General features: G+C 41.3%; 1 protein-coding gene across 1 annotated transcript in view; it reads left to right on the top strand.

Moving 5' to 3' along the window:
* The first annotated feature begins 4,396 nt into the window (after positions 1-4,396).
* Positions 4,397-15,846, top strand: part of plppr4b (phospholipid phosphatase related 4b) — a 53,644-nt gene continuing 42,194 nt past the window's right edge. The window contains exon 1 of the mRNA XM_026179590.2: positions 4,397-4,716. Within this exon, the coding sequence (XP_026035375.2) occupies positions 4,645-4,716 (72 nt within the window). The 5' untranslated portion in view covers positions 4,397-4,644. The remainder of the gene's footprint in view (positions 4,717-15,846) is intronic.

A 15,846-nucleotide genomic window follows, 5' to 3' on the forward strand; every position in this document is an offset into this window, starting at 1 on the left:
AAGAATTTAAAACTGCTCACCCTCTCCACCGCCTCACTGCCAATGAAGAGAGGCAGATGGTTGTTATGGCCCCTCTTCCGGAAATCTACAATGATCTCCTTGGTCTTTTTGGTGTTTAAGACCAAGTTATTGTCGTGGCACCATGACTCTAGTTGTTGCACCTCTGTCCTATAGTTTGTCTCATCATTGTTGGATACAAGTCCGAGCACTGTAGTGTCATCTGCAAACTTAACAATGAGATTGGACGCGCAGGAGGAAATACAGTCATGGGTGAAGAGAGTGTATAGCAGAGGGCTCAGAACACACCCCTGAGGGGCACCGGTGTTGACCACAAGGGTGGAAGAGGTGTTCTTACCCACTCTGACACTCTGTCTACGGTTAGTGAGGAAGTCCACAATCCAGTTGCACAGAGAGGAGTTAAGTCCCAGTTGGTGGAGTTTGGGACGGAGTTTGTATGGCCGGATGGTATTAAAAGCCGAGCTGTAGTCTACAAAGAGGAGCCGTGCATAGGTGTTCCTGTGTTCCAAGTGCTTCAGTAATGTGTGCAGCACTGTGGCGATCGCATCCTCGGTTGACCGGTTCTCCCTGTATGCAAACTGGTGCGAGTCCAGGGATGGTGGAAAAGCAGCTCTGATGTGTTTAATGACCAGTCTCTCCAGGCATTTGGCGGGAATGGGGGTGAGTGCCACAGGTCTGAAATCGTTCAGACATGTGACATTTGACTGTTTTGGGATGGGAACGATGGTTGCTGCTTTGAAACAGGATGGTACCAGTGAACAGGACAACGAGGTGTTATATATAGAGGTGAAGACGTCCGCCAGGTCCGCAGCACAGTCTTTTAGCACCCGGCCCAGCACTCCATCTGGCCCGGCCGCCTTCCTGGTGTTAATGCTCCGGAACACACGCCTCAGCTCATGAGTGCTCAGGACCGGAGCAGGGTCGGTTGAGGGGAGAGGGGACAGGACAGGGTCGGTGTTCTCCCTGTCAAAACGGGCATAAAAGAGATTTAGATCCTCAGCCAGAGTAGAACTGTCGGCTGAGGGTGATGGTGTTCTTCTTTTGTAGTCCGTGATAGCCCTGATGCCCTCCCAGACCTGCCTTGGGTTTGTGTTGTTCTCAAACCTGGCCTCGATACGCCTCCTGTGCTGCTGCTTGGCAGTCTTGATGCCTCTTCTCAGGTTGGCCCTGGCAGCACTGTATGCCTCCTGGTCCCCGGATTTGAAAGCGTTGTTCCTTGTTCGAATAAGTTGTTGAACTCCGTGTGTCATCCAGGGTGGATTATTAGGGAACACACGGAATCGTTTCCAAGTTGTTACATTGTCCACACAGAAACAGATGTAGTCCAAGACAGTGGAGGTGTAACTGTCCAATGCGACACGATTGTCAGTGTCCTGCACCTTGAATACATCCCAGTCTGTGCAGTGGAAACAGTCCTGAAGCATCGGAATAGCGTCCTGCGGCCATGTTCTCACGGTTTTGGTTGTAATCCCAGTGCTCTTGATCTTTTGTGTGTATATTGGGTGTAGCAGAAGGGAGAGATGGTCTGACAGACCCAGGTGGGGATAAGCCTGGGCTCTGTACGCATTCGCCATGTTGGTGTACACCTGGTCCAACGTTCTATCTCCTCTGGTAGCACACTTCACATTACGGTGGAAATTGTGAAGTACAGATTTCAGGTCCGCGTGGTTAAAATCCCCAGCCGCAATAAAGACACTGTCCGGGTGTGCTACCAGGCTGTTATTGATGCTGCTGCTCAATTGTGCTAACGCTAGCTTAGCATTAGCATCTGGTGGAATGTAAACAGCGCAGATGTAAACGGCAGAAAATTCCCGAGGGAGATAGAATGGACGGCACTTTAACACCAACAGTTCTACCTCTGTACTGCACAGTTTTTCCGTTACCGTGACGTTCGTGCACCAAAGGTTGTTAATATAGATGCACAGCCCCCCGCCAGTCTTCTTACCCGAGTCCGCAGACCTGTCGGCTCGATAGGCGGTGCGGCCTGCTAGATCGATAGCCGCATCGGGAATGGCGCTGTCCAGCCAGGTTTCAGTGAAAATCATGCACGAACAGTTATTAAAAGTCCGTCGAGTGGCGATCTGCAGTCGTATTTCATCCAGTTTGTAACGGATTGAACGGGCGTTGCGTTGGAGAGGAATATGATCGGGAGTGGTGGTTTAAACGGACTAGTCTTTAGCCGTGCCCACAGGCCTCCCCGCTTGCCTCTCTTCTGCCTCCGCTCGCAACGTCTCCTCCTGCGGCTTGCTGTTGCGGGTAGCCCCGGGGGTTGCTTAACGATCTCCGGGGGGATGAGATACTCGGATGTTAGTTGAAGATCTCCACGGCTTAGTTGTAGTAGATCATCTCTGTTGTATTGAAGTAACCCCAGACTGTGTGAAATAATACACAGTACCACCAAAAGTGCAAAAGTGTAGGAGCTCCGGGCCGCTGCGTCTGTGTGCGCCGCCATCTTGGTTTGTGGAAGATAATTAATTAATTAAATGTGTCAATAATTAATTAATTAAATGTGTCAATAATTAATTAAAATGTGAAATACATAAATAATTAATTAAATGTGTCAATAATTAATTAATTACATGTGTCATAACTATTTATTTAATTAATTAATTCCAATTTTAATTAATTATTGCCACATTTAATTAATTATTTAATGGTGTATTTAATTAATTCATTATGGCAGTCCTGGCGTTCCATACATGACAGTCCGCATGATAATAATAATAATAATAATAATAATAATAATAATACATTATATTTGAGGGTGCCTTTCTGAAACCCAAGTTCACCTTACAAAGAGAAAAATGTATCAATATAGCAGTAGATTAAAAATAGATTAAAATAAATTAAAATAGCAAAACAATAAACAATAAACAAGATTTGACAACATCTGTATTAAAGTGAGTAAGCCATACAAGTATGTTTTGAGCTGTGACTTAAATAAGGGAAGAGAATCTAGGGGGACACTGATTCAGGGTCTCTTTGAAGTGTTCCACCCCTGACACAACAAATCCAGTAAACGTGTTTTTATGGTTTGGTGTAGTAATCTGTCCTCATCTCTTTTTATTTAAATGTTTTTTTCTCTGTACTTTATGTTTATTTTATGGGTAAAAGTCCTGTCAGCCTTCTGCTGAGATCTGTTCTGTTCTAATAAACCCAAATTTCAGGAACACCTTTGGAGCTGTTCAGTTTAGCACCACTTAGCAGTCAACAAATGTTGTCTGAAGGTAAAGACCCTACAGTGTTAATCTAGCACACATGCTCAGTCTGATTTCATTTGGGAATAAAAGGTGAGTTTAAAAAAAAAACTTTGACCATAACTGACTACATATACTGTATCATCAGCTCAGCAACCACAAGGCAGCGATCCTACCTTAAAGCCACTCTGGATGTTATTATGTCTATAGTATATTATTTTTATTATATTGGTAAATGTTGGGATTGTCGGGTATCCTGTTTGAAGAAAACACGTCGCAGCCACTTAAATGAATGTATATCAACGTATTCACATAAAGAAACATTTATTTCAAGGAACATAAAAATGCTCAAATTTTAACGATGACTTATTTTGTTCACGTGTTAGCTGTTTACTCGTTTTATGACGAGGTGGATGGTGTCGTTAGTATCCCAGATATCAAATACTGATTGAAACAAAGTTAAATCAGTATCAGGCAATTCTGTTGAATCAACACTGAAATCTGATATCTGCAACTCAAGAACTATATAAGGATATTTAACATTAATTGTACAAATGTTGCTGTTTACAAAGCACAGATTATTTTAAGAAGTTTACATTTAAGAATTTGTGAGCAAATGGTGCATTAGGTTGTAATTGTGTGGAAATATGTGTTTAAGGATATAAAGACGTACATTTAATGAGTTACAGTAAAAAGAAGTCCCTCTAAATGTTAACATAAACGGAAAATATCCGTCAATGGTACCAAAATATAACGTGAATTTAACATCCGTAGCCGATATCGGGCTTAATTTGATTTTGGGGGACGTACGTTGGAAATGCCAGTTTTGGCACTATTTAGGAACAGCTTTCAGATACATAAAGTTGCCTCTGATGTCGCTGCTGATGTGACGTTAAATATGAGGAAAGCAAAGAGGGAAACCTTTACGATGTGTTTTAAACGCAGAGGAACAGTCGCACAGATAACGGCTGCTTATGCGCCATAATCACCACAAATGATGCCATAACACCTAAGCGTGAGCAGCGTGTGGCAAAGCAGCATTCATATTACGTATAAGAATATGTGAAACAGACGTTTTTGCATGCACATCCACTTTGGTGGTCCACCGTCAGCCCTCCTCAGTGCGTCTGCGCTCTCCCCCCCATTCTTTCCTCCTCTCGCTCTGTTGCTCAGGCGCTGTTCTCTACCTGACAGCAAGCGGAAAGAAACACAGAACCGCGCTCCCAGCAGCTCACCAGCAGCTCACCAGCAGGTATAAAGGGTCGCGCTGGAGGGAGCATCGGGTCCCCGTGCTGAACACTGAGCGGTTGTTGCATACTGCTATACACAGCGGTATGGAGCGCTCCTGATTCCAGCAGGACGCCTGGAGGAGCGCAGCCATTCTTTCCTCGTTACATCTCGGATCTGTTTGGACGTTCAGAGGCCGACCATGTCTGTACGAGAGAAGAGGATCCAGACTAAAGACAGTGTTAGCCTGCTGCCCTGCTTCTATTTCGTAGAGGTGAGTCAGGCTTTGCTTTGTACCTCCATCAAACGCCTGCTACAGCGAGGATGTCATTTGATTTGATCGTATTTATATCAGAGCTGCATTATTACACACGAGCCTCTGTTAGTAGGTGCGTTATATGAAGCTATATAAAAATAGGTAATTCTAATTGGTCAGCATTAAAATGCAATAGCCTGTGATGAGCAAATGGCGCGCACGTTTTCATCGAGATTTTCATCCACTTAAAGTATGTGATAAAGCACAGCATCCCCCCTTTACCCCCTCTGCTTGTGCTCAGCACAGCCACCTGTTCTCATTATCAAAATAGGTCAAGTAAAAGCCAATGGGCTGCTGCTTTTTTCTATTTTTTAAGTAGCTGTGCAGCTGCAGCTATTGAATTTTATATTTCTAATATGTATGATATTAGCTGCTCACACAGTAAAACGCTGACATCTCAACAATCATCCGTGGTAATACACACAATATCACAACGTAGCATCATTTCTTAATTTATTTTTAATTTTTTCTGCTTTCTGTTGGATCCAATAGAAAGCAAAATGCAAACCACGAAAACAAATGTTTTTAAATTAGGGGAGACCGGGGATAGTTGTAACACTTCCAATTTCTCCAATCAGAGCTAAGTTTCAAATGATGTGACTCATCCTGTGCATGCCTAACTCAGTTCTGCTATCACATGTGAAAAATCAGCACATTTTGTCAAACACAGACAATTTAACATGAAAAAAAGTAATTTGTATGCCAAAAAGTACGTTTTTCTACTTTATTTCAATTTGTGAAAGCATTATCTGCTTTGCAGTTAAACTCATCAAACCTAAATTGTGTTATTTGTATGTCTATGGGGATATATTCTGTGTAGGTCTTTAGTGCTAATGTTTTAGCCGTTGGCTGTAATGTTAGCTAGTTCATGGCTATAGGAGTCTGGGTCAGTTGTAACAGCAACAGTCTGGGTCAGTTGTAACAATAATGCAGATGTTACAACTTACCACACTATTACTTTAACTTATATTAAACAAGTTGGGGCAACGACATCAGCAGAGAGAGGTTCACTGGTCGCTTTTGTATATGCGGTTAATGCCATTGGCAACACAATTCCTCCACTGTTTGTGTTCCCACACATACATTGTGCAGACCACTGTGTCAGAGATGGACCAGTAGGAAGTACTGGTAGTGGAAATAAATCAGGATGGGTGCAAGAAACAGATTTCCTCATCTTTCTGAAGCACTTTGCAAACCACACCAAGGTAAGCCAGGATAAAAAGTAATGGAATTGCGATGCTGGTGAACAACTACATTTTTTCAGCTTCATTGTTATGTTCAAAATTGGTGCAAGAGTTGTAGGTTATAATGCCCACTGAGCCAACGAGGCCAAACTCAAGGAAGACCAATCAAAATTAATGAAATATTCAGTTGCAGAAAATTCCATAATTTCTCTTTTTTGGGGGGTTGGAATATGTTCAAAAGCTAGATTTCTGCATTCTGTCACACACACACACACACACACACACACACACACACACACACACACACACACACACACACACACACACACACACAGCTACATAAAGGGCTCTAAGTGCATTCATGTGTTGAATAAACAAAGATTACATGTTAATGTTTTGTTAGTACCTTTATTTCATTGTGTTACATTTCACCCCAGGATATGTTACAACTAACCCAGACTATGGGGTTAATTGTAACATTTCACTCTTTGTGCTTGAGACCATACCATGCAATGGGTAATTGTGCTGCAGAGAAAATAGCTGCACTATTTAATAGCAGAGACATGTAAATACTTTGCATTACATTTTGAATCCACTAGCTTAAACGAGCTCCAATTTACAGACAGAAATGTCAAAAATGTTACAACTATCCCCGGTCTCCCCTACATTTTAAATGTTTGGGTTCATGAGCATCAGTTATGAGACCTCAACATTTCTGAAATATGTATCATTCAAAAAGCAAAAATCACATATCATAATCATCAGATTTTGCAGAAATCATCGCACAGTCTCACATTCAGCTGCTGTTTTTAGCCCAACTTAGAATCGTCCATCTGCTATTCGTTTTTCCAGCCGACCCCCAAAATACAAAATGAAAACACGCTGGTTTTAACTCCTTCTCAATTGAAAACATTTTAGTTGCTGGATAGTTTTTAGGCTGTGAGTATACATCTAAGGGAATCATTAGACGTATAATATACCCTAAACCAAAAAGACCTTTGTCTAAGGACCTGGAATTAGTCTCCTGCCTACTGTAACAAAAGGAGATCAGAGTCAAAATTTCAAGTTGCAGGGTCTACACAAAAATGCTTTAAGCAGAATATTATGGAAAAAGTATATAAGTGCATGTTAGGAAGCTGTAAAGTTTAGTCAGTAAAAAGAAAGTACACCTGCCAATTGCAAGTCTTTACTTCTCAGGAATAATACCACGATCTGAAGCACACTGGCATCAGATAATGGAAAGAATCAAGATATTACGAGGTTAGTTCAGGCCTCAAACGCTGTGGTGAGGAGTCAAGAAAGCTGTGGATAAACTAGAGACCTCAATGAACCGAAGCAATGTTTTAAAGAACAGTGGATCAAAATGAGTGTTGCTCACTATGTGTTTATACTCCTCTCTGCATTTAATTATTAGTTTAATTAATTATTAGTTACTATTAACCTCTGTCTCTCTTCCACAGCAGGTCTTTATCCTGTCTTCCTTCTCTCACCCCAACCAATCACAGCAGATGGCCCCGCCCCTCCCTGAGCCTGGTTCTGCTGGAGGTTTCTTCCTGTTAAAAGGGAGTTTTTCCTTCCCACTGTTGCCAAAGTGCTGCTCATAGGGGGTCATATGATTGTTGGGCTTTCTCTGTTCTCTTTGTATTATTGGAGGGTCTTTGCCTTACAATATAAGGCGACTGTTGTTATAATTTGGCACTGTATATATAAAATTAAAATGAACTGAATAGAAAACAACTACTTGAAAGGAAGAGTTCTGCAAGCTGCTGGATTATGGTGTATTGAGTTGTTCACACAGTCCCCTGCATTGTGTCTTAGTTTTTGTTAAAATGACACAGTGTAATTTCACTTGTGTTGTTGTTCTCAGGTTGTATTTACCTAATCTATCAAATTTTGTAATTTCTTGTTATGTCCTGATAGTAAAACCTTAGAACTCAAAGGGGGTGCACTTTCTTTTTTACCATTTTTAGGTGACAAATTAGTGCATTTAGTGCAGCCATGACAGAAGCAGATGAAGGCCAACAGTGTAGCGGTGCATTTTTATTTTCACACATTTATATCAGGAAAATCAGGTTAAAAGGTCGGTTACAAGATAATGAAAATGAACTGATGATTTCAAACACTGAAGCGCTGCATGCAGCTTCTGTTGGCCGTTGCTCATTCCCCCACTGCTATCTTTATGCATGCCCTAATTCACTGCTGGCCTTTGGCTCTACAGTTATACAGCATTATGTATAATATATGACTCCATTTAATAGTGTGTGATAGGTATTTCTGGAATGACTGCAACATTTCCATGAACGTCTCTCTCAGCAGTGACATTGTCAGGGGATTCCCTGGATTTTGTTTTGGGAATCTTTCATTCACACAGCAGTGCGACCTCACTGCAGTTAATGTGGCAGAACAGTGAAAGTCAGCCTCGAGCTTTTTAGAATCACTGAAGCAGCTCACTGAAGGATTTTTGCTTTTCTATTTTTGCAAACAGCAGGAGGCTTAAAGTAGGTCAGTGCTGAAAGTTTACTGTGCCCAAAGAACAAAGTCCCTCGTACTTATTGTTGTGGTGAGAATGATGTGTACACCGATCATGGGCATGCATGTCATGTTAATGTGAGCTTCACATGATTTCTTTGAAGTCTTGTCTTTGCAGGGTGGACTGATTGTACAGCATTCACCTTTAATACTTAAAACAACAACAATTGAAAGCACACGTTTTAGTTAATGTTGGAGTTTCTCTAATTCACATATGCTCAAAAGCTTAAAACATCTAGCTGTTGATGTGAGGTGAAGTTGAAGAATTTGGAGGCAGTCCTCCTCCTCCTGTTTACTTTGTGCAATGTACCAGTACCACTGGGAGCAAAACAGCCCCAGAGCATGATCCTACTGGGAGCAAAACAGTAAGTGAGTTAAACGTATTTATATGTCATTAAAGTTACAATACAACCAGAAATATAAATAATAATATAAAACATTAATTAAAAGCTTGTTTGTATAGAAATGTCTTCAGCTGCTTTTTAAAGAGTCGATGGAGTCTGTACAGCGTAAAGACAACAGAGCTCCACAGCCTTGGTGCCCAGGACCAACAGTGACCTCTGACCTGACGACCTAAGTGCTCAGGATGAAGTTTCATCAGGTCAGAGATAAACTGGGGAGCCTCACCGTGCAGAGCTCTAAAAGATAAAACTACAATTTTAAAATGAAACCTAAAATTTACTGACAACCAATGAAGAGAAGCCAAAACTGGATTCTGGAGCGTTCTGTACAGTCTGAAGGCGATCCAAAGCTGATTTGAAACAAGTAAAAAGACCACTACAATAATCCAAACGAGAAGAAATAAAAGCAGGTTCTGCCTTTGACACCAGCAGTCTGAGTTTAGAAATGTTTCTTGGATGAAAAAAACAGTTGTTTGGAGTGTTTGTCAAGCGACATTGAACTGTCAAATATAACACTCAAATTTCTGAGACAGCCAGAGCATGCTCGGCAGCTGGAACAGTTTTCTTAGGTTTCAAAGCCTCGCTTTTACTCCTCTCGCCGTTGTGGCCACGTAGCTCAATTCTCGTCTCATCGTTAGAACGGCAAATGTTCAGTTGAGCTTTGGAGGAGTGGATTTTGGAGCAGTTTGCAGTTTGACCCTGGAAAAGGTGTGCTTATGTACATTTGTCTGATCTCATTATGTTGGAATCTGCAGTTGTTTAGGAAGAGTTTCAAGAGACCTACCAACTAATGTAAATTTGTAATTCTGCTTCTTTGACTTGACTTTTGTTGTGAATACCAGTCAGTCCAATGACTGTTGTTAAATCCTTGCTACGCTGCAAAGAGAAACGAGTAGTTGTGGTAAATAATGAGCAGTTAATAGACTTTGGTCAAGTTAGAAGACACCGTAGATCCTTTAGCACCACTTACTGAAAGGCTTGAATGCATGTATATATTTGTATGTATACTTCTGACCCTGTGTGGATTAGATCAGTAGTCCCCAACCTTTTTTGCACCACAGACCGGTTTATGTCTGACAATATTTTCACGCACCGCCCTTTAAGGTGTCGCAGATAAGTACAACAAAATAAAACCAAAAAAAAGAAGAAGATTTATTCATAACAGACGGGAAAAGACCCAGGGACACCGAGTTAATGATAAAAGCCCTGAAAACCATATTTCACACCGAAGCCTCAGCTCTCGCGGCCCGGTACTAAATGGCTCACGGACCAGGACCGGTCCGTGGCCCGGGGGTTGGGGACCGCTGGATTAGAATAAATCTAAAATAAAGTGAACCTTGTTCACCCACTTTCTTTTTGAACATGAATATTGTACAATCATTCTACCCCAGGAAAAAACATTTGAGGGGCAGACAGTAAGCAGGGCATTACTGCTAATCGAGTGAGTCAGTTTTGTGCAATTATAAGAGAATCACAGTTCATCTGCGTGTTTTAATGCAGCTCTGGAGGCTTTGCTGCAGATTTTCTCTGTGTAAAACAAACGGTGGTGGATCAGGTGCTCTGATGAAGGAGTCCTGTTAGCGTTAGTCAAGGTTTTAATGGTGAGCACAGTAACAGCGCGACTGCTTTGGAGGCTAGAAACATGTTTTCTTCACTCTGCTTGAGATCACGGTCTCAGTAATGGCTCCGCCTCTTCGTTCTTCACGGTGCGTAAACAAACGCCGACTCCATGTTAAACTGTGAAAGTGTCATCACGTCTGCTGCTGTTGTGTTATCAGTGTTTCTGTTTAAAACTGGCGCGTCACAGAGCCGTGCCTTCAGTGAAGCATCGAAGAAAAGAATTTGTGTCGAGAATTTTTTATTATCAAATTATTCGAAATACTCGATGAATCGTTGCAGCTCTATTTCCAACTAGAGCATGGATCACACTCGTCAGGCTCCCCAGGAACCTGATGTGTGTGCCAGGACACCTGAGAGGAGAGGTTGCCTGCTTTGGAGGAACAGTGTGGTGTTTATTCTGGTTGTGTAACGCTGGAGAAGCTCTTCATGCATGTATTCGTCTTACAGCTTGTTTAATGTGAGGAACAGAGAATCTGTTGTCTTCCACTGTGTGACAAACTGAGCCTGACTCTGTGCGCCTCGTCCGCTGTTTTCTCAGCCTGCAAACTGCAAAGCAAGCTATTATGTGGCTGCATGTCAAACAGCAAACTATCTGGATTCATTAAGCTTTGATGCTATCAAGTATTTCCCTCAATATTCATTCAATAAAAATGATATATGATAATAATAATACATAGTCAGCTTTATCACGGCTTTAGTCTAACATGTGCTTAACACGGTCTTTTAAGTTTGCCCCAAAGGTTTTTCAGAATGCTAAAAACTGACAATGTTTTTCAAGGTTTTGTGGTTCGGTGGCTAAAAACAGAACTTGTTGTTTGAGACAGATGTCCTGAGCGTATGTGTGAAGCAAAGCTGCCAACATTTATTTTATGTGCCATTAAAAGTGTGCACTTCACACAGCTAGTCCTGACTTACTGCAGCCTCAAATTCTGCCAAGAGGCTCTTGTACATCAGCCATGGAAACAGTTGGCATTGCCACCCAGTCACACCTGACACCCCCGTGCTTTCAAACAGCTTGCTTCATCTGTTGGTCTAATAATAGGAACACAGAGAGCAGAATGAGGTGGAAACAGTCTATTTAGCCCTTCATCCATTCATCTTAACTGCTTATCCAGCTTGGGCCAGTGTGGGGTCTAGACGCAGAGAACAGCCTGGGCAGGTCACTGAGCTCAAACAGACACAGTGCTTATTAAATATTTCCTACAGAATTTCAGTGAGGATTACTGAATATTAACACGTTTATATAGATGTAAATATCGCTGAGGTTTGGTTCAGCTCACTGGTGTGACTGCACAGTCCATAACTCAACATGTTACACTGTAGTGGGACAGTTCAAGCTTCCAAGCCTTTAGTTTATGAGCACTGTTGCCTTTTTATGGGTATTTTTCAAGCTAACATTTGTTAGCCTCAAAGTTAGAGAACAGCACAGGCCTGGAAGTTTGTGCAAGCAAAGATGACACAGACATCAGTACAAGCTACATATGAACTTAATATTATTGTTAAGACAAAAAACAGACAAAAGACTTGGAGACGAGGAACAAAGTTTCGTTGATTGAAGTTGCTGCAATATTCTTTTTCTTGTCACGATAAGAACAGCTCCACCTCCTTTGTTTACTGTTGTTGGCAGTCACATCTGATTTGCTTTTCCTCTTCTGCTTCAGATATTATTTAGCATCAGCTGACAGCAGGTGGACTTCTATTCCAAATGTTATTTGACAGTAAACTGAAAGTGGGTTGTGAACCTAAATAGATTCAACCTGTTTTGAATGTTCTCCTGGTGACGTGAGTCATTATTAGCAGGAAGTTTCACTAAGCCTCGTGGATTTTAAAAGATTAATGTTTGATTCCTGTAATACTGCGATTGCCAAGCAATATTTACGGGAACACAGACAAAAATGAAAAAGTATATATATAAGTATAAGTAAGTATATATGAAGGTATTTTTAGTCTATGAGTCTCAAAGTTTAAGGAAGCTGCAACTAATGTAATCATGCTGCCTGCACAGTTTGGTGATTGGATACTGTAGCAACTATCCAGCTACTGTGGGTCGTCCTCAATAAGAGTGAGAGCACTTCACTGTTTTGTACAGTTCAGTTACTTTTTGCATGCATACCTAATACTGCTGGGTGCATACTATGACCCAGCCAAGGAGCAGTCTTTCTTTAGAGATTCTCACAGCTACCTACTCATTAGTTATTATTCATCTCTAGCTACAGAGCTAATCTCTCTCTTCGACAGCATGTTCTCCTCCTCCTGTTACCCCAAACTGGCCCCTGAGCCTCTGTCAGAGGTTTCTTCTTATTAAAGACGGTTTTTCCTTCTCACTGTCATGAAGTGCTTTCTCAGAGGGGATCATTTGATTGTTGGGCTTTTCTCTGTATTATTGTAGGGTCCTAACCTTACAATATAAAGAGCACCGTGATTTGGCACTGCGTAATTAAAAATGAATTGAACTGAACTGTGTGCACTGCTCCGCCTCCATGTGCATGTCGTGGGCCTACATGTGTTATCTAAGGAGAGGAGATTCTCAGCTAAATCACAGCCACACTTCTTCCTTCTGCAGCTAAGCCAGAACAAACACAGCTGACAGCCACAGCAAAGCTTCAGCAACACTTGTAGGATAAAGAACAACTCTGTTGTTCGACTGACACATTTCATCTCGTGCCCTTCACCAGGGTCATGGTGACAGGCTTTTTTTAATGCATCTTGGAAGTAGGTGAAGTTGTGCCAGAAACCACTGCTTCTGCAGTAGTTCAGTCATGAGTTTGCTGGGCTCCTAAATAAGACTTTGAGTAAAAATGCAAGGCACAATCAATTTTATTTGCAGTTTTGAAATAAAACTTATGATATGACAAAAAGAAAAGGGCAATGAGACACAAAGTAGGCTGGCAGCGAGTGTTTGCATATGTAGGCCAATGGAGGATCTCTGCTGGGCTGAGCTATCCCACAGGAGACGAGGCTTTTCAGAGAAAGGCAGCATAAGCAATGCAAGACAGTCTTGGCTCCGATCACTCTGCTAATCTTCCATTCTGACAGCACTGGTCGCTTTGCGAGCCTTCAGTTGACTCACTAATCACTGTCTGTAAAATAATTGTGTTCATTAGGTATTCAGTCAAATAGTCATTACTTGGGTAAACTAGCCTATCACTAAAATGGTCCAGTAACCCTCATTCTGTTTGTCTTCTAGCTGAGTGTGAAAAGCCTTTGCCTCTGGATGCTGTACAACAGCCAAGCCTGTTTTTGAAATATGTGTCAAGTTGGGTGCTTCAGATGCTTTAGATGCTTTAGAAAATGTTGTTTTTTCTTTTCTATTTATTCTCTGAGAAACGGGGAATTAATATGACAGAAATATCCATAGTACCAGTTTGCCCAGTGGTAGAACTCTCCATCTATGTACAAATGTGTTGTTAAAATAAGTAATTGACATCTATCCGTCTGGAAAGGGTTACAAAGCCATCTCTAAGGCGTGAACCACAGCGGCAGTCAGAATCCATAAAAGGAGAAAATATAGCCAGCCTACCAAAATTACTGCAAGAGTGCAACTAATCCGAAGGCAAGAAAACCATCCAAACATCATTAACCTGCAGGCTATTTGTCTCAGTTAAGGTCAAAGTTCTTTGTTCAACAACAAGAAAGAGACTGGACAAGTGGCATTGATGGCAGTGTTCAAAGGAGAAAACCACTGCTGACAAAAAGAACACAAAGACTCGTCTCTTTTGGGCCAATATTCTGTGGATTGACAAAAGTGGAACTTTTTGAATGTACAACTTCCAAAAAGTTCAACTTTGGAACTTACATCCCATTACATTAGTGTCTTAAAACTAACACATTTGCTGGAAGCATCAAACATGGCGGTGGTAGCATGATGGTTTGGGGCTGCTTTGCTGCTTCAGTGCTTGAATGCTTCGCCTCTACTGATGGAACCATGAATTCTGCTCTCTATCAGATAATCCTGAAGGTCACAGACATGACTTTCAACATTTTGCTACAAGTCAGACACTTAACCCACACATTACAATGAATAACAGGGGTTTTTAATCGTATATACAGAAACCTGACAGAGATGACTGGCAATACTTTACCTCAAACAACTGAATGGATACATACTCTGTTTGAAGCAACTATTTAAGATAAGATAAGATAAGATAAGATAAGATAAGATAACCTTTATTAGTCCCACACGTGGGAAATTTGTTTTGTCACAGCAGGAAGTGGACAGTGCAAAAGTTATGAGGCAAAAATTAGAATACAATAAGAATAAATACAGTACACAACTGTACAGAATAGAATAAAATAAAATACTATATACAGTAGAATAAAATAAAATAAATATACAATAAGATAAAAATAGAATACAAATACAAATACTATATACAACTGAGTAAAAATACAACGATGACAGAAAGGATTATTGCACTTAGTATTATTGCATATGTATGGATGTGTGTGCTTGATCAGTTAAAGTCTTTATTATGGAGTCTGACAGCAGTGGGGAGGAAAGACCTGCGAAATCTCTGTCCCACACCGTGGAGCAGCCCGTGATGCACTAAGTGTATTTTTTAAGCCACTTATTGTGTTTGTGTCAAGAGATTTTTGTTTTTATATAATTTGATCAGCTTTATGAAATGTGTTTTTCTGTTGTTTAAGCAATCTAAATGTCTATGTGATCTTTCACCTAATAACTTTCTGATGAACTTATTCAGCTACTAAATCCACTTCCTGTTTTTTCTGAGAACAAATGTAGAAAGGGGAAATAACCCGTTGCTTTGGGTTTGTGCAGAGTCAGAGTGACGTTGTTACTTTTACACACACACAGACATGTATAAAAATAAAAGTACGCAGGCAGCAGGGCGCAGTTGTAGGGTGCGTTTGCTGCTGCCCACATGTGTAAAAACGACTGCAGTCTCTGTGTTTTCTAACTCAGGTGTCTTAGCTGAAGAATTACAGGGTGATTTAAAGAAATCCCCTGTCAGTTTGTTTGGTTTTTTTCCACAAAACAGTAAATTTCAGAAAGGAACCCTTCCTTACTATTCAGTTACAATACCCCGTCTGCCTTATATGTTAGGGACTCATCTAATTATTGTGTAGTTTCTTATAACTATTTAAATAATAATAATCGATTGGATTCATATAGCACTTTTCAAGGCACCCAAAGTGCTTTACAATGCCACTATTCATTCACACACTGGTGGAGGCAGCTACAGTTGTAGCCACAGCTGCCCTGGGGCAGACTGACAGAAGCAAGGCTGCCATATCGTGCCATCGGCCCCTCTGGCCAACACCAGTAGGGTAAGGTGTCTTGCCCAAGGACACAACGACAGAGAGCCCGGGAATCGAACCGGGACCTTCCGGTT

This window comes from Astatotilapia calliptera, chromosome 9 (assembly GCF_964374335.1).
Source record: "Astatotilapia calliptera chromosome 9, fAstCal68.1, whole genome shotgun sequence".
In the NCBI taxonomy this organism is placed as follows: domain Eukaryota; kingdom Metazoa; phylum Chordata; class Actinopteri; order Cichliformes; family Cichlidae; genus Astatotilapia; species Astatotilapia calliptera.